Here is an 18,759-nt window from a genome sequence, read left to right on the forward strand (position 1 = left end):
AAAAATATCTAGATTGTGCTTGTTTTATTTTATTTAGTAAATCGTGTTTATAATATCATATACTGCCTTACAATCAAATATATTCTAAACACTTATGATTTGCTCAATGTATTAAAAAAATGTATTTGTACGAGGCCGGGTGCTGATAATCTAACATTATTCTGGTTACAAAGTCAAGCCTTTCTGACTATTGATTAGCAATGCTGTCCCCCCAACCTGTGTTTCTATGCAGTAAGAGATAAACATTAATTACACTATCAGATGCTGCTTTTTTTCCCCCCAGGGTCTCTGGCTTCATCGGTGCATATGATGGACAAAGCTTACCTAATGAGCATCTACTTACTGTTTACCCTGGCTGTTTGTGCCTTTCACTGCATGCTTTTTGAACCCTGCTGCTAATGCAGGCTTATTAACTTGTGGACTTTTCTGTCACGGTTATTGCTGCAGCAGCAAACATGGATTAGCATCTCTGATACCTGTAAAGGGAAGGCATGAACTGCATTCAGTGGGAGTCAAGGTGGAAAAAATAAAGTCAAAAGTACTTTAATTTGGGGAAGAATGCAACTTGAGATGCCCAGGTCTTGAATTTTGGGATGGCCTAGCATTACCTATGTATTGTGTTATATTACCTTGTGTCTGAAATACCTCTTCCAGTGTATTCTTCTGCATCTGTGAGCACTGAGCAGGTTTCCAGATCAGATCTCAGGATATTATTTTGGCCACCAGAATGTAATCCCATCTGAGAAATCTAGATTAAGTAGAATGCTTTGAAATTGAATGGAATTGGTTGAGAGGAAATCCAGTTCTTCAGGGCTGCACTGCCTTTGTGCAGAGAAACTATTGTTCTTCCTGTATTCTTTCACTGCACACTTTTCAGCTCTTCTAATTACAGATTATTTTACAGCACAGTCCTGATTCCAGTTTATCTGTAAAAGAGGATCTACTGTACCCTGGAGTAGACATGCTTTAGAAGTGCATACAGCTTTTCCTGTCTTGTATGCAAGGAGGAAGTGAATTCAAGTCATGCTGATAACTTGAATTTTGTCTTGTCTTATTGATGTCCTTGGTAATGTTCTCTTAATGTACTCACCTCTTTGTGTGCATGTAGTTTTTCCTATACTTTAAAAAAGAAACATTAAGGTGAACTAATACGGTAAGTGACAAAAAAGCAGGTAGATGTCCTTATGAACAACTGCAAAGGAGCAGACCATGTGAGGACAGTTCTGTTGCTCTCTCTCAATCCTGTCCCTGTGCCTAAGTTCAGCATCCGACCTGACTTCCCAACCCGCTCTTATTCTCACCCTCATGTTTTACTGCTACGCTATTACAGTCTCCACCAGCTTCTACTGTGACAGAAAAATTCATAGAAATTGCTATTAGCCAGTATCAAAGTTTGTAGGAATTGCTGTCAGACTGTGTTTAACTATGGGCCTCTTTGCTCCATTCCCTGCAGTCTATCCCAGTCCCTCTTATAACGTATTTTCTCTTATCCTCCCAGTCCAATTCTTCACTAGGTTTCCTTTCTCAGTTTCGATGTCTGGCCCTGCTACATGCTGCCTGGTTTCTGGATAGTGGTACCAGAAGAGCAATACTCCTTCCAATCCCCTCTCCTATTCCCAGCCCTCCTCTCCCTGCAAGTTCCAGCTCCCTCTCCAAGCTTATACGGAATTGTGTCTCACTTTGGCATTTCCCTAATCAACTTCCATTATATCCTTTGTCATGTCCTGTTTTATAAGAAATTTCTAATCCTGTCTCTTTGCTGGGCCAATTTATCTTCCATAACACATGGGAGGACAGTGACCTCCTTCTCCCTAGGCCCGTTTGTTTGTCTCCATACATGTTTGTCTGTAGTCTTACTTTCCTTTGGTAGCAAAATCCCTGTGCTCCATGTTTTCTTCCCATGCCCCTTCTGACAAGCCATTTCCAGTCTCCTTGGTTTCCATTATTGACTCTCAGTTGCTGTGTGAGAAGCCCAGCCACCTTTACTCAATCCCACACTTTCGATTCAACTGCTCACCTTCCACTTTTTCTTATTAACTTTACTGTCTCGGCATGACAGCTTGGTGAGGTTCTTGAAAGCAGCCAGACACTGACCTCCCACTGAAATGGCTTGCATAATATCTCCAAATGCCCCATTTTCAGATATGCCCTTCCTTTACGATCTGGTCTCTCTGCTTTTGTCTGAATTAAGTAGCTTCTATACAGAGGAGAGCAAGCTGGGATTGCCAAGAGGACAGAAAGACAAACTGCCTTCTCAGTTCTGGTGCCTGATCCTCCTCTAGCAGTTTCTAAAGTAGCTCTTACAGCAGAAGTGACATTTTGAAGCTTGGCTTGAAGCATGCTGTGGTCCTCAAGGACCAGCATACCTCTTGAGCTGTGTGAGCCTTTGGAGGTTGCTCAGGCTGGAACTAGTAGGGACTGTCCTGCTTCATTTGATAATGTCTCGATCCAGTCCTTGTGAAATTTTACCTTTTTTTTTCTACTCAGGATTTTATTTGGTAGCATGACTGCCTTTCATTGTTGCTGGAATAACCACCAGTCCCATCTCAAACAAAATCTCTGCATGGCAGTGAGGGAGGAAAAGAGAGGGTGCTACAACTATGGCTCTTTAGAGAAAAATTCACTAGTAGTATTTCCAACAGTAGGGATGTAAATAATGCCCATGTAAAATTTACTTGCTGTAAAAGGAAGCCTGTGATCATGTTTTGTTTCCATGTAACTAATTTAGTACATTGAGACTTGTCATACTACTGCTTCAGTCTTGGGCACTAAATGTGTGCACTAGCTCTGAAAGTTGCAACATTTAATAATTTACAGCAAGAAGAGGAGAGCAAGATGGCATCGTCTTAGAGGACTCAGATTGCATCCTGGAGCTGGCAGGTGATGCACACTGGTTACATACTTGGCTGCTCGGAGTTAAAGGCTGGAGACATTCATCACCGTCAAGTATTTTAAGATGCTTGTTGATACTTGGACATGAATTAAATGTTTTAGGTTCCAATTAAGATTATTTTTTTTCCCTATGGTGTTTGTTTTGCATGCCCTCAGCAGGAAATGCTGGGGCTTAAGGAAGAAACAGACATTTTTAGTGCTGTTCTTTCCCGTCCCATCTGAAAAACAGAATTTTGTTTATGCTGTATTGGGACCAATATATCAGAATGACTCCCAGATACACAATTTCTGTCATGTGCAACTTAACTCGCCAAAACATTAGCAACATTCTTCATGCAGGTATTCACGGTTGCTTTTGTAAGTGGAGGAATTCATATTGATCCAAGGACCTCTAAAGAAATTCAGGGCTTAAATAACACCATCTTATTCACAGAAAGCAATGCCATAACTAGATCGTATTTTAGTGTTAGCTTCTGTTTTAAATTGTGTTGTAATATTCTATGTAAAAATTTAATTTCACTGCAACCTGTGACTTGATAGCAGAATTGGTTGCTGGGTAAATGGTTCAGTTAATTACTGAAACTGTGATCTCAAGCAGGAGAGCCAAGAAGGAATGCAAGATGAGTGGTAATATTTTAAATAATGAACAAAAACTTATAGACTGGTCAAGGGAAGGGATAAGTTTTGAAGAATAAATGGCAGCAATACATTTCTAATTGCAAGAACTGGTGACCTCAGTCAAACCCTGTTACTCTGCTGTTGTAGGGGATGTAGCCAGGCAATTCCTTAAGATATAGATTGGTTGAAGCTCTGTGTATACACCCTATTCAGAACTTAAGTCTTCTGAATTTACTTTATTTTACTCCAGGTCCGGAGTATGAGCCAAAACCTTTCAAGGAAAGGTCTTCTAGAGGAATTTTTGCCATTTCCCCGCTATGCCTTCCCTGCCCTCAGTGGGATTGACTGTGACTCTCACAGATGATTTGTGAATTGGCTTTTAAAAATGAACCACAGAAGCTGTGCTTCCTGCAGCAACCATCTTCTCTCGCGGGAGCACTTGTGTTCTGGTCAGTAAATGCTAAACTTCTTGTTCCTGCTACCTGTTCAAGTGCCCAAATCCCTGTTTGTCCCATCCTCCCTGCCCCTCTAGGGACTTGATGTGATTGTTTACCCTACAAGGCCATCGTGTCTTCATCGTCTGGAGCTCTGTAACGCTCTGCAAGTCCCAGTTTTCTTTTTTTCTGTGCCCCCATGTGCATCTCAGGTGGCACACGTGGTGCCCCCCGCCAGCCGTGCCGCCTTACCCCTGCCCTTCCACAGCAACATTCCTCAGCAGCCTCCTTGGCCATGCTGCTTCCCTACAGTTCTCTGCTGTCTTAATCATTTTCATCATCCTATATATTGATAGTTGGTGATACACAAGCATAGATAGATAGATGTGCATATGGATAGAAACTGACAGGTGCGTGTATGCATCCATCCATATTAACATTTATAAGAAGTATTTATATTTGATAACCATTAGCTTTCAGTAAGACAGCAAAAGAAAAAACACATTTTATTCTCTGATGTATAATTTGCCAGTACTCAGACTCATTGAAGTGTGTTTCTGATCCCACCTCCCTCTTCCTCCCTCTCCCACTTGTATATAAATATGGAAACAAGATTTTGAAGCAATATAAACTGTAGCTATAGGATTTGTGTATGTGTGTGACCTTTGAAGGCTTTATAGAAATGTTGCTTTAAGTGTGTGCACTTTTCTGACAGATTGAGGCTTGCTTCATGTGTATCAGTTAAAATAAAAACAGCATAACTGGAAAATAACAAATTATGACTGAAATAGTTGTAACAGGCAATTGACGTTCATATTTTATTTTATGTAATATATAGTCATTCTGACCACTACTTTGACAAAATTTGACACTTCCCTTTTTCTCATGAAACATTAGGAGATTTCTTCATACATTGTTTTAAGCATTCATGTAACTTTTTTATTTTAGAAAAATAGCAATATTATTCTTATCCCCCAAATTATTATATCTTAACTTCTGGTTTGTGCCAAACTCTTTTTGGCTCGGTTTTATGCCAGTTTAAAAAGCACAAAACCACATTCCTGGATTGTTCCTAATAATTACATAAAACTGCTCTTATTCCATTAGTTTTAAAATGAAGAAAGAAACTTCGTTTCTGTTTCAAGCTTAGCTGATTTAGTGAAGAAAGGAAACATAATTGATGTTTGGGTAATTGAAACAATCAACAGTGCAGCCAGGCACTTATAATGAATGGTTTGTAGAAAGGTGTGATAATAGCAGCATAGCTGGGAGAAACACAATCTGTGGGAAAAGTCATTATTAGTGCAGCATTGTTTTTTATGTTGTACCAAGATTATAAGCAGCAAAAATGTCATTCACTGTTCCCATAAGCAAGATAATGCTTTGATGACAGTGGGTGCTCAAGAATCTGGAAATGTTGATTAAATTCAGAGCCTCAGCAGTTCCTGGTAACCAACGTGTTCTGGAGTTAATTTAGATTTCAGAGAACTATTATTAAATCTGAAATTTTTTATTTTGTTTTGTTTTTTTTTTTCCCATTCACAGTAGCCTTTATTCTGTGTAGAATGTAAATATCTGATTGCTGAAAAATCACTAGCACATATGTAGTCATCTCTTGATAACAAGAGATCATCCTTAAAAAGCAGAATGAAGACAGAAATAACTTGTACAACCACCAAGCATTAGTCACACGTAGCTCTTATATAATGCTTACGTCTTCAACCAGCGTGCTGGCAGCTGGGCTTCTTTGTAATATTTATTTGGAGAAGAAATATCTGCCTCATTTGGCAGAGGAAGAACATAAAGCCAAGAGCTAAGGGGCATGCTGGGGGCCACACAGCGCTGAGCTGGTGAGAGCATTACAACGAAGAAGTGTCCATCATGGTACATAGAGCAAAGCCAAGAGCAGAGTGGAGGTCTGTAGAAGTGCCGCCTCGTGTGTTTTCCCCCCCAACCCCTGGCTTTCTGGGTATGTTATTTTTGAGGCAGAGCGAGTGACTGCTGCAGCAGCAGTTGTAGTTCCCTTTTTGTTGTTCGAGGTGAGGAGGCGTATTTCCTCTTCCCTCTATTATGCCTTGATGAAAAGGACAAAAAAAAATACATAGCTTGAAACACTGAAAATGGCTTTTCAGCAGTTGAAAACCAACATGTAGTAGGCTTAAGCGTGCCAGAGCTCTTGAACACGTCTGTGCTAACCCTAGCACCAAGAGGAACGTTCATATGCACAGATTTTCCTTTGTGGATTTGCCCACTGCACTGTGACTCCGTAGTCATAGCAAGGTATGAAAATGGGTGGGATTCTCTGAGAGATAAGATGTTTGTGTATGGGAATTTCCTTGTAATGGTTCGGTAATCATTATGGCTGCTTTCTTTTGGTTGGTCTCGTTATTTCAAACATATTGAATGTTTGTTCCCAGTTGAAGACTATTAAGGACTATTAAATGGAGTTGGAAGCACTTGGTGATCTCATTCTGAAAGTTTATTTCTTGAGGCTGAAAAGAATTGCATTGCAATCAAGTTTTAATAAGTACAAGAAATCAGAGTACTTTAAGGGGATGCTTGAATTCTTAGCTTATTGTTGTGTTTATAGACAGTGAATTATGTTATAGCTTGGTTTGTCTATAACCATGTGTTATGTTTTCAGTTCTTCCTTTTCAGAACTACACGTAACAAATGGTGTTGTTTTCTTTGGTTGGTGTTCTAAGATGAGCTATCACAGGAAAAATTGTTGATTTCCCTAGAGATTATTCATGACTTTATGATTTTTACATAATTTTTGGAATAGAAAAGTCAAACCAAAGTATTGGAAAACCAGGACTTCAATTATCAAACAAAACAAAGGTGGCTTTTCTTTAAGGGAAAAATCTAAATTACATTGCTATTAAATGTACTATAAAATTGCTGTAAAATTGTAACAAAAGTAGTGCTTTTAAAAAAGAATTTCATTTACTTAATTTGTTATAGAAGTCTAGAAGCTAAATGAATGGTTCAGGGAAAGTGAAGAGGAGGTAATTATAAGAATATAAAGTTGTACACACATAGCCATCTGGTAGCAATTTTAAAACAGAAGTAATTGGTTTCTTTTACTTCATACAGTGTAATTGTGGAACTTGTTGCCACAGGGTTTACAGAGGCCAAAATTGTAATTGGGTTCAGAAAGGAATCGAGTGAGTTCATGGTGGATACGTAAGAGAATGTTAAACAATCTGGATGCAGTCCTGGCAAAAGTAATCCTATTTTTTTGAGAATTTCTGGAAGGTGGAAGGATTTAGGAGCAGGATCTATTTGTTTCCTTTATTATTATTTTTTTAAATGACATTTCTCTGTCACAAAGTGCATTTGCATTTTCTTGCAAACTTGAAAATGTTTGCAGATGCATGTATGCGGAGTTACTTCCTAGGGGCAGTTAAAGTTCTTCATAAGCTTTGAATGCACCTACCCTTATTCTCCGAGGTCATATACACTGACACGTAGAAAACTATTACTCAGAAAGATCTGATGATGCGAAATAAATAATATGCCTGCTCTTTGTTTGCTTTAGGACACCGAGACTTGTTTGACCATTCGTCACACAATGCAAGCTCAAAAGTAAAAGAGAGGAAACTACAAGGGACTTGTCCTCCTGTTGGTCGTGGAAACTATGGAAAACCATGTTTAAGTGAAAGCAGTCATAGGTCCCCGTTTTTTAATCCCCGTAATGGTTTTCACACGATACATTCAGAGCACAGTCCTGTGAAACCAAGGATTATTACAGTGGTGAAACCCGGTGGACGCACACTCAGAAGGATAACCTTGCTTCTCAACAGGAGATCGGTCCAGACCTTTGAACAGCTGATGGCTGACATTTCAGAAGCTCTGGGATTTCCACGCTGGAAGAATGACCGTGTGAGAAAGCTTTACAATCTGAGAGGCAGAGAAATATGTAGTGTCTCTGACTTCTTCAGGGAAGGTGATGCATTCATAGCTATGGGGAGGGAGCCCCTCACTTTGAAGAACCTAGAAGTGGTATTACAAGAACTTTATCCTGAAAATCCATATGCTGCCAGTGCTGCCATTCAGCAGAATGAGGAGCAATCCCAAAAACTGAAGAGCAGGCTGTATGACAAGGCTTCCAAAGTAGACAGTGGCTTTGATGAGACAGAAATTACCAAGAGCTGCAGTGGTAGCATGTCTCCCAAACTGGTAGCTGGACATGAAGGAAAAAGTCAAGTCAAGACAAAGCAAGAGGAAAAAATGAGAACCAAAAAAAAGTGGAGTAGAGAGAGCTGGGGTGGTGAGCAAGGAGTGAAGTCTTCTAGAAAAACCCGAGAAAGCGAGAGGTACCTTAACCGTGAGAGGAGTCCTGAGGATGGATTAGAAGAGAGTTCAGAGGAGGTGCTGAGGTGTGAGAAGTGTGAACAGGAAAGGCAGGCCAGACAGAAGTTACAAAGGGAAAGGCAGGCTGAGGCCTCATTTGAGAACAGAGACCTGAACACAGGCGCATGTCAGAGGTACAATGTAGAAAGAAATGCAAAAGTCAGGAATTGCCGAAAATCTTCAGAAACTTGTCTGGAAGGTGAGGAAGTTGTTTGGAAGGATAATGGCTGTAGGAGAACATGGAAGCCCCTACATAGGAATGTTAATGAAGGGCTGGAGAAGCAAAAAAGGAGCATTGAGAAGGAAAGGGATGTGGAGAAACATGAAAACCATGGGAAGGAGGTAGTAAAAATCAAGAAGAATGCTGCAGAAGGGCTGCAGCTAACTCATGAAGTGAAGGAAGAGAATGGAAGTAGTTGTGTAATGAACCAAAGTGGTTGGCTAAAGAAAGACATTCCGAGGGATGCTGAGAAACCATCTAAAACACATAGGGAGGGCAGAGAGGGTCAAAGGGCTAAAGAAGAGGGTGCCAGGAGAGAGGGGAATATTGCACATAGAGAGTGTGACATGACGCGACGAGAAAAAACGGGAGAGCGCAGAGTGAATAAAGAAGAAAACAAGGCTCAGGGATTGGAAAACACAAGTCGGAGGCATGCCATTAAAGCCAGAACTGATGTGGAAAAACACTATGAGATTGGCAGAACTATTGGGGATGGGAACTTTGCAGTGGTGAAGGAATGTCGCCACTGTGACTCCAATCAGATCTATGCCATGAAAATTGTTGATAAATCCAAGCTGAAGGGGAAAGAGGACATGATGGAAAGTGAAATTCTGATCATTAGGAGTCTCTCTCATCCCAATATAGTAAGCTTAATTGAAGTGTATGAGACAGAAGCTGAGATTTACCTAATCTTAGAGTATGTTCCAGGAGGGGACTTATTTGATGCAATCATAGAAAGTGTGAAGTTCACAGAGCATGATGCTGCTGTCATGATCACCGACCTGTGTGAAGCACTGGTTTATATTCACAGCAAGAACATTGTCCACAGGGACCTCAAACCAGAGAATCTTTTGGTAAGTATTGGCAAACACATTGCATATGTACAGGAGTTGAATTTATTTTCCTTTTAGTTATGGATCTTTGAATATTTGAAGAGATAATGCGCTGTGGGTGGCAGGAATGTTTGGAAAAACGGGTACAATTTTGAAGTGAAATTACTGTTACAGTTTACTTCACGTATATCTGCTGTTCACTGAAGATAGCAGTGCTTGCAGATAGAAATTCAAATAAAAGTGACCTGGCTTTCAGGGGTAGTGAGCATTTGTTTTTTTCTGGAAATTGGGTATCTTACTTAGCATCTGACTTTTAGGTATACAAGGATGAATTTTTTTGCATGAAGTGTGCACGGGATCATAAGGCATCTCTCCTGCAGACCAAAATTTATTAAAATTACTAATTTAGCTGATTTGTTTAGTGGACTTTTTGTCCACTGCAGTCACACATCCTACAGACTGCTGTGCTGGTCTTCTACTGTAGTGATTTCTATCTTGTGACAATTTTTTTTCTTAGAAGCAGAAGTATGATGCAGTTGATTGAAATATCTGACAGTAAAATGTGAGTTTTTTGGTGAAATACAGCTCTGAAGTCGGCTCAAATACTAACTTCATGCCAAAGAGAAAAGTTTTTTCCATCATATTTCTGAGGCTACATTCATTGCATCCAGCACTGAAGTCAATAGAGTTGCTCACATGTGTGAATATGCATAGAAATGTTTGCAGTATTAACACTTGACAAGACACCCATTGTAGAACAGTGACAGTAAACAACTCGCCCTTGCTAATTAGCTGTTACACTCTTGTACTAGGATTCCAAATTTCCTGAGATACTAAATATTTGCCAGTCTCTAACAAATCGGATTTGATCTGCTGGTGGAAGATTATAGTTAGCCAGAAAAAAAGGTAATAGATGATTTAGTCCTATGTGCCATTCAGTTATTTAAGGGAATTAATTCTGGGAAGATATCAGTGTGAGTTTCTGGAGAGAAGCAGTAGTGTATCCTGTGGGACATGCAGAGGTTGTACAAGGCTGGGCCTGAACTGTTTGCTCCCAAACTTTTTGACTAACCAGTAGCATCTATACTAGGTCTTGCTATGCATTCTGCTTAGTCTGATTAAAATCCTTGGTATGTAGTCCATGTGTAAATAAAAGATGGTGTGTGCAAGTGGCTGGTTTGCAGGAAGAAGGAGGCTTGTAGGCCCTGCCTTCATGCCTTGTTTTGCTGTTAGAACAAAACTTCTCTTAGAATTTCAGAGCTTTATCCAGAAGCTTATTTTCCATTATGAACCAAGCTCTGCTCCTTCCTATTTGCTGAAAATAAGCTAGTGCGTGTGAAACACCTGAGACCAGATGCTTCATTTCCCTCTCTAATATGTGGTCATTGCAATGATGCAGGCAAGCAAAGAGAGGCAAGATACAGGTCCGTTCTGGTTGTTTTCACATTTTGTTCACAGCACTGCAAAACAGAGAGTGCTGGTCAGTGGCAAAGATGTGTAGCACTGAAATAATCATGTTGCCCATTCTGGCAGTCAGAAAATATTTTCCAAATACAGACTGGCCTCTAGCCTGTAGGTATTTTATCATATGAGAACAATGTTACCCAAATACTATGGGAAAGAAAATTGTACCTGTTCCAGTTTCACCTTGCTGCTAATTGGCTGTGAACACCTGTATTAGTTATCATTTACATAAAGCATCCTTTTGAAAAGTTAGCCTGTTCAACAAGCTAAATGAGTTTATAAGCTCTTGATAGTGTTGGATAGCTTGTGCTATCTAATAAGCATCCCTATAAATACAGGCCAGTTGAGCAAGATTCTGGCTTTTCTGACTTTTTAATGTGCTGCCTCTGACTCCTTAGGCTGACTGGAGCAGTAGCAGCAGAGTAGGAAGGAGAGCTGCCCCTAAACATCAGCCAGTGCTGAACCATAACAAACAATACTGAAGCAAATTCAGTGGGTTCATCTGCTGTTGGTGAGTCAGGGGCAGCCTCTGGAGAGAGGAAGCACAGTGCTGGAAGTGCTGTTGTCCTGCAGGGATGTCCTGGGTTGTGGGATACCTCTTGCTTCACTTCAGATTCCTGCACTGCGGGTGTTTAAGTCTGAATTGGTCTCCCTAGACTTTGTACACAGAAGACAGAAACAGGTATGTACTTTTAGGCTGTTGACTTGTTTGTCCTACTTCGGGGTCTTCTTTTAGTCAGGTGAATCTTGTCCTTTCTTTTTTTTGTCAACAGGTTTTTTCCCTAACCCTTTCCAGCAAATGGGAAATTGAAGAGAAAAGATCCTTGGTCTGTTTTATAAAGGAACTGTGTTTGTCTACTATAAACCTACTTTGCGTGAGAATCCAACCCTGTTCCTAATGACTTTTTTTGGCTAATTTCCATCAGAGTTGACAGAGAAGCAGCAAACTGGGAAAAAAATATTTTCATACTTTTCACAAAAATAAGCAGCTGAGTAAAGAAGGAAAACTGTTTATCTCCCTGCAAAGGTGGAAATACACTTTGACGTCTAGTGAATTGTAAAATTATTGACACAGGAGAGAGTTGGAAACCTAGTTTAATTATTAGTTCAATGCACAACTGTTCCTCTTACAGAACTGTCCTCTAGTTTCAAGCTTCTGTAACAGTCCACCATCATTCTTTTCGGTTTTCCCTCTCCCTCTTTCACTACTGTGTCTGCCCACAATGATCAGACTCCTTGCAGCATAGCTGTGAGGCAGAAGGGTGGTGACTTGCGCTACAAAAACAAAATCTGTTTGACAGCTGGTGTGAAGACAGATGCTCTGACTCCCTCCCATCTGCTAACAGAATCACCTCATTTAGGACTAGGTGTTCAGCAAGAAAACCTTTCCTACCAAGGATGAGCAATGCGGTGTGTTTGGTCCCACAAAAGAAGCCAGTCACTTCTTTAATGCTACCACCAGAATTTGGTGGCAAGGTTTTTAGCTGAGGGACTGTTGAATTCTACAGGTGTTGGCATTTCTTGACTTGTGAGAAATTAATTTCAAAGTGTAGTGGTGTTTTTCCATATTATAGCTGTAAAAGATACAGTCACTTCCTCGCACCCTTTTAGGGGTAAAGGGGAGGGTTGCGTCTGTGATTGTATACTCATCTCCATGTACACTTCCCAGACATACTAATGTGGTAATTGTTTAACACTCAGCTTCATAAGTAGTATGTTATAGCTTTTTATATGTTTGAGCTTTTTCCTTTTTTTCTGCCCTCTTTCTCTCAAGTTTTCGTATATATATGAGAATGTCAAGTGTAGCCTTTTTGTCCTTTAACTTCGCTTTTGTGACACTACATATACACAAAGCACTGTCAGAGGTTTCAGGGTGCATTTGAGTTAAAATTCTGTTTAACCAGTTGCTTATTGAGAGTTTTCAGTATGATAAACTTTCATAGAGAGTTTTCTGTAAGATTTTTCAGAGATTCTTCTAGCTTGCAGCAAGGGATGTCTGAAACTCAAACGTGTAAGCAGTACTTGTTCTTTAGCCCTATTTCTAACATACAGAATGGACTAGCTTGCTTTCATGATGTGTAGAAGAAGAACCTCTGCTACCATATATAGGTGCATACAGAGAAATATTAATGCTATTATCATCATTTATCTTAAACACCCTGATGCATTTCACAGGGTAGATATGGAAACAAACAAGAACATGAACTACTGGGAGTCATCAACAGACAGGAGAAAAGGAAAAGATCAATTTATCCCTTCTCTGGAGATGAATTTGGCTTTGTATTAGTGTATTATAATCTTCTGGGTGTATGGCTGGGATATCTAGAAATCCTCAGACAATATTCTAATGTCCTGCTATGGCATCTGTATTTGAGTAGTGAGCAATTCTGAGAGCCTTTAGTTCAAGACTACCAGATACTGGCTTTCCTTGCAGTTGAAGGACATAAGTAGTTGTATGGCCCAAATTGTCTGTCTATAGAAAGTGTACTGAATACTGGTCTTCCTTATCTCAACTCTATAGGCAGGTAAGACAAGGCAACAATTTTAAATGGACTTCTGGAACTATTCTTTGTAGTCTTGAATGCAGAAACAGCAATAGCTGTCTTGTAGGTGTCACAGTAAGGCTAGTATGTTCGTTTAATGTTACCATTTTTGCTTTGTTCTCAACATTTCACAGAGCACATACTTTAGATGTCAGAGGCTAGATTTCTCTTGTACAGGTTATCACATTTCTGTGATACTGCTATGAATAAATAATCTGGCCTTAGGAAGGAATAAAAGCAGCCTGAGAAGCTTTTGTTTCTACAGTGAAGCATATTTTCATTGCTCGAGGTGATACCAGGTGACGGAAAGGTAGATGGGAGAGTACGAAGTTGGGAATGAAGGGAACACTTTGCCCGAGCTGACTTTGAGTTGTTCTGAGCATAGTATTAGTGAAGATGCTGAGGAGTTCTGGGCTGAGGTTTTCAGGCGTGCTGACAGGCTACATGCTGTCTTTGAAATGATTGTCACAAAGCTGTCAAAATATACCCACGGTGCATGCTGTTCCTACCTGTTCGGTTGTTAAATAAAATGAAAGCCCGGTGTTTTTTTCTGAAAGAACAGATGGTGCAGTGTTGCCACCTTGTGCTGTGATGAGAGATTAAGAGTCTGGTGTCCTGATAAAAGAAAACATACAACAGTGGTGTATTTTACAAAGCAAGACTTTTCCTGCTGATTTGGGGACTGGGATTAATACCAGTGTGTTCTCCCCACCCCCCTGCTGGTTTCTAAGAATTTATATAAACCTTTCAGTATTACTTGTCTTAATGCAGTAGCATGCAGGATCTTAGTTGAAATTCCATGTGACACTATTTTCTTACATGATTTTAGAAGCTTTATTTATACAATTGGAAAATATATTGATGCTCATATTTTCATAGTATATATAAAATTGAGCATTTCAATTGTGAGTTTCTGTAGCATTCTACCACTATTACCCCTATTGTTAGAATATAAATCCCGTGAATAGATGCTGCTATAGAATGTAACTGTTACCTTTGTAATTTATTTTACCTTTTTGTCAGCTATTGTGTCCACAACGCATCATAGCTGAGTAATGTAATGGCTATGGCATTTTAGTTTTCTCCTGCAGAAATTTTGACTGCATGGTTGTAATAAGCCTTATTTTCAGTTTCATACTGAAAAACACTTTTTCTTAGAAAAACAGAAAAAAACCCAAAATGTATTGCCTAATCAAAACTAGAAGAGTGCTTATTTTCTATAAAGAAGTTAAAAAAGGATTAGTGGGCTATAATGTATTTTTGTAATGTAATTTTTTTCTAAAAAAAAAAAAAAAGAAAATAACCAAAACCTTTTTGCTTAATCAAAATTGGGCGAGTGCTTACAGTTGCTATAAAGATGATAAACGGGCATTAGTCAGCTGTAATGTAGGAGAGCAAATTTTGTCCTCTCTGTGCCATTAGTTGTCTTGTAATGGAGACCATTTTGAGTTTTTGGCTTTCTCAAGCACTGTCTGATGGCAAAGTATGAGGTGTTAAAGCATGAAGCATACCTGTTGCATCATACTCCAGTTTGTCCATTCAAAACTGGAGTGCAGATTTCCTTGGCAATCTTGTAGACATTTTAGCTGCTGCTGTGTGACCCATAGTTCCAGAGCAGAGCATTTTTCATTTAAAGCAAAGTCATGACATTTCTGAACCTCTTAAAGAATATTTGAATATCAGTCGCCAGTATTAAGAATACTACATTCTTCATGACTTGGCCTTTGAATATAGAATTATACACTAGTTTGGATTGGAAGGGGCCTTTAAGCATCATCTAGTCCAACTGCCCTGCAATAAGCAGGGACATCTTCCATGAGATCAGGTTGTTCAGAGCCCTGTCCAATCTGGCCTTGAATGTTTCCAGGGATGGGGCATCTACCACCTCTCTGGGCAACCTGCTCCAGTGTTTCACCACTCGCATGGTAAAAAATTTCTTCCTTGTATCTAGTTGAATCTATCCTCCTTCAGTTTAAAACCACAGACCCTACTAAAAAGCCTGTCCCCATCTTTATTATAAACTCCCTTTAAGCCCTGGGAGGCTGCTCGAAGGTCTCCCCGGATCCTTCTCTTCTCCAGGCTGAACCCCCCCAACTCTCTCAGCCCGGCCCCCCAGGGGAGCTGCTCCAGCCCTCTGATTTTCATGGCCTTCCTCTAGACTGGCTCAAGCAGGTCCATGTCCTGATGTTGGGGGGCCCCAGAGCTGGCCCCAGCACTGCAGAGGGGGGTCTCAGTGGAGTAGAGGGGGTGAATCCCCTCCCTTGACCTGCTGGCCATGCTGCTTTTGATGCAGCCCAGGACACCGTTGGCTTTCTGGGCTGTAAGCTCACACTGCTGGCTCATGTCCAGTTTTTCATTCACCAGTACCTCACGTCCTCCTGCACAGGGCTGCTCTCAATCCCTTCATTCACCAGCCTGTGTTGATATCAGGCGTTGCCCCAACCCAGGTGCAGGACCTTGCACTTGGCTTTGCTGAACTTCATGAGGTTTCCACAGGCCCGCTTCTCAAGCCTGTCCGGTCCCTCGGGATGACATCCCTTCCCTCCACCGTGTCAGCTTGGTGTTGTCTGCAAACTCACTGGGGGTGCAGTCGATTTCACTATGTCATTGACATATTCTGTTTCTTAAAATAATGTTTCATTAACTGCGTTACAAATTAATGCTGAAGATACATGCATACAAAATTAGAATGGGAAGAAGTGTTTTGATTACTTTTCAGGGGGATGTAGATGGGAATTGCTGAAAAGACCCATTTAGGAGGACATTCTGTGTGGATCCATTTCTCCAGCTCTTTCTGTGTGATGACTGTGACTCATTTATTTTCAGGGCAGCAGGTAGAGTAGCAGAGTAATTTGCAAAGGAAGTAAAGCTTTTGGCTGTTTGTTTGGTTTTCTTTTTACTAGACTGGTATGAAGTAGATGTGGTTTTCAGGTAACACTGTCAAGTCAGTAGCTTACCTGGGAATATTGCATTTAATCATAAAGGTGCCCACAACAGTCTTTGCTTTCCCAGGGGAAGAGTTTACTTTCTCAAGAGGAAATAATAATATTTAATTGATTCTTGTTTATTTTTTTCTTCCTCCTTTTAATTTCTTGGAAATTACAGTGTGCCAGAGTTTGTACAATGAAGTGTTCTTTTTTCTGTTATTGAGTGTCCTCTTAAATATATGCACTTTCTTAGTATAGGAGGAGAAAAAGACACTTTCTGAAGACTGTTTATCAAAATACTGTTTCCATTTGATGTTGCTTTACTTGAGGGCACTATTATTAGAACTTCTTCATGTTTATTATTAACTGCTTCCTTTATCTTTTGCTGCCTTAAAATGCATCTGGACTAAGTATGTGTATTTTTCATTGTGTATAGGTTCAGCATAATGCAGATAAATCTACTACACTGAAACTAGCAGATTTTGGCCTTGCAAAGCAGGTTACGAAACCCATATTTACCGTTTGTGGAACACCCACATACGTTGCCCCTGAAATACTTGCTGAGAAGGGTGAGTGTATATATTTATAATTTGTCATAAATCATACAATTACCCTGAAGTTTCTAATCATGGAAATATTCCAGAATGTTTCAACTTACTGATATGTCTTTATGGGGTAGGAGGTTGGCTAGTGGTGTAATCTGTGAAAGGAAAGGAAACCTTTAAGCTTTTAACAAACACAAGCATGACATTAGTCATGTTTGCATTATTAATGTCTATGGTAATAGAACACTGATTTCCAAGCAGACAATCCATAAAATATCATAAATGCTAATTGCTGAAGTGGGGAAATGAGCAAAAGTTCATGTTGCAACCTGAGGGTATTCAGCCCCATTTCACGACTGTAGCCCAAACAACTTTCCAAGTCCCCTAATGATGCAAAAACATTGTGAACATGTATGTTAAACTTATATAGCAAGCCAAAACATGTTTTGCATCTGAAGAAATTTTAGAGATTTCATATCCAAAAAGATTCAGATCTGGAAAGGAGTCAGTTCTGTTGATGACTCAAGCGAAGCTATTTCTGATTTTTGTTCTGTGAAGCTGGGTTGCACATCTCTGGTTATATCAAGTTTCAATGGAAACTTGGCACACTCTTAGTGCTTTTTTGAGGGGAATCTGAGGAGGACCATTTTAGAAATATATACTGTGTTTTCTCAATTAGTCTCCAATTGACACTGGCCTTGTGAGACAGTGTTTGTGAAACATGTTGAAGAGAGGCACTTTGTGAGAGCTGTAGTTAATAACAGGCAGAGCAGCTCAGCTTGTAAGCATGGTGTACCAGCCACTTATTCTTCTGCTGACCTTATTTTTTTGAGAAACTGAGCAGAGCTTCTGTTTTTCTTGGAAAATAGAATGAAAAAGAAACAGTTCCCTACCAGTTGTGAGTTTCCTTTCTAAAACAGGACTTTTGTTTTTTCTTTTCTTCCTTAGGCTATGGGCTCGAAGTAGATATGTGGGCAGCTGGTGTGATCCTTTACATTCTGCTCTGTGGTTTTCCCCCTTTTCGCAGTCAGGAACGTGATCAAGAAGAGCTGTTTCAGATCATACAACTGGGTCACTATGAGTTCCTTTCCCCATACTGGGACAATATTTCTGCAGGTAAGATTCAGTATTTAGAGCAGATCTGAGAAGTAACCGACCTGTTCCCTGGAGTGGGAGGAACTCCCTTTTATTCAGGACAGTGAGCTCAATGAACTTGGGGTGTCTTACAGGTCTCTTTTGTGTGATTCTGTATTTGCTTTAAATGTAAATTTAGTCCTCTGGTAGTATTGATGGCTGTGAATCTGCATATTAGGTCTGGCTTATTTAATTGATTGCTCCCTTTCTGAGACAAGAGCAAGGTTTTCCTCACCTTGCTTATACGAATTGTCTCTGTAGAAAAAGGTACCAAATTAATCTCCAGGGTTATGTTAGATTATAAAAATGTATCTAAAAATCTCCAAAACTGAGAATTAAATCCTTGGTCTGCAGAACGCAGTGTGGATTTTCTACTGAGATCAATGGGGTCTGCATTGAGTAGTTTTTTCCTTCTTGGACTCGTACAGTGTCTTTTATACACTCTTCAAAATCAGAAATCCTAAAACATCTCTCTCCTTATACAGTATTTTAAAGAACATGCTCAACAGCATTCTACGACTTTTATGCTTCTTGAGGGATGAGATACCCAATACTAATTCCTGTGAACCTGAACCCCAAACCTGATGCCTTCAGCATGCTTTTAAGATAAAATTCCCTTCACTTTCTCCTCTCTTTCTGAAGGGGAAAATAGTATCAGTAAAAGATATGCTGGAGATTTAACATCTTCTGTCACTAGTTCTAAATTCAGTTGTTAGAATATCTCCTGGGGATAGTCACAAAAGTCATTATGGTAAAACTAATAAAAAATAAGAAGGATATTCTGTGTTGGTAT

At 39.9% G+C, this 18,759-nt stretch overlaps 1 protein-coding gene across 5 annotated transcripts in view; it reads left to right on the plus strand.

The window, feature by feature from the left end:
* Nucleotides 1–18,759, plus strand: part of DCLK3 (doublecortin like kinase 3) — a 30,333-nt gene that overhangs the window by 6,145 nt on the left and 5,429 nt on the right. For 2 of the 5 annotated variants that reach the window (XM_042806518.1, XM_042806519.1), the window contains exons 2-4: nt 7,486–9,374; nt 16,724–16,856; nt 17,781–17,948. In XM_042806518.1, the coding sequence (XP_042662452.1) occupies nt 7,486–9,374; nt 16,724–16,856; nt 17,781–17,948 (2,190 nt within the window). Of the gene's footprint in view, nt 1–3,895; nt 3,960–7,485; nt 9,375–16,723; nt 16,857–17,780; nt 17,949–18,759 lie in introns of those variants that run through there. The other 3 variants (XM_042806520.1, XM_042806521.1, XM_009962590.3) reach the window with 2 other exon arrangements.

This window comes from Tyto alba, unplaced genomic scaffold (genome assembly GCF_018691265.1).
Source record: "Tyto alba isolate M040663 unplaced genomic scaffold, T.alba_DEE_v4.0 Super-Scaffold_46, whole genome shotgun sequence".
Taxonomy (NCBI): Eukaryota; Metazoa; Chordata; class Aves; order Strigiformes; family Tytonidae; genus Tyto; species Tyto alba.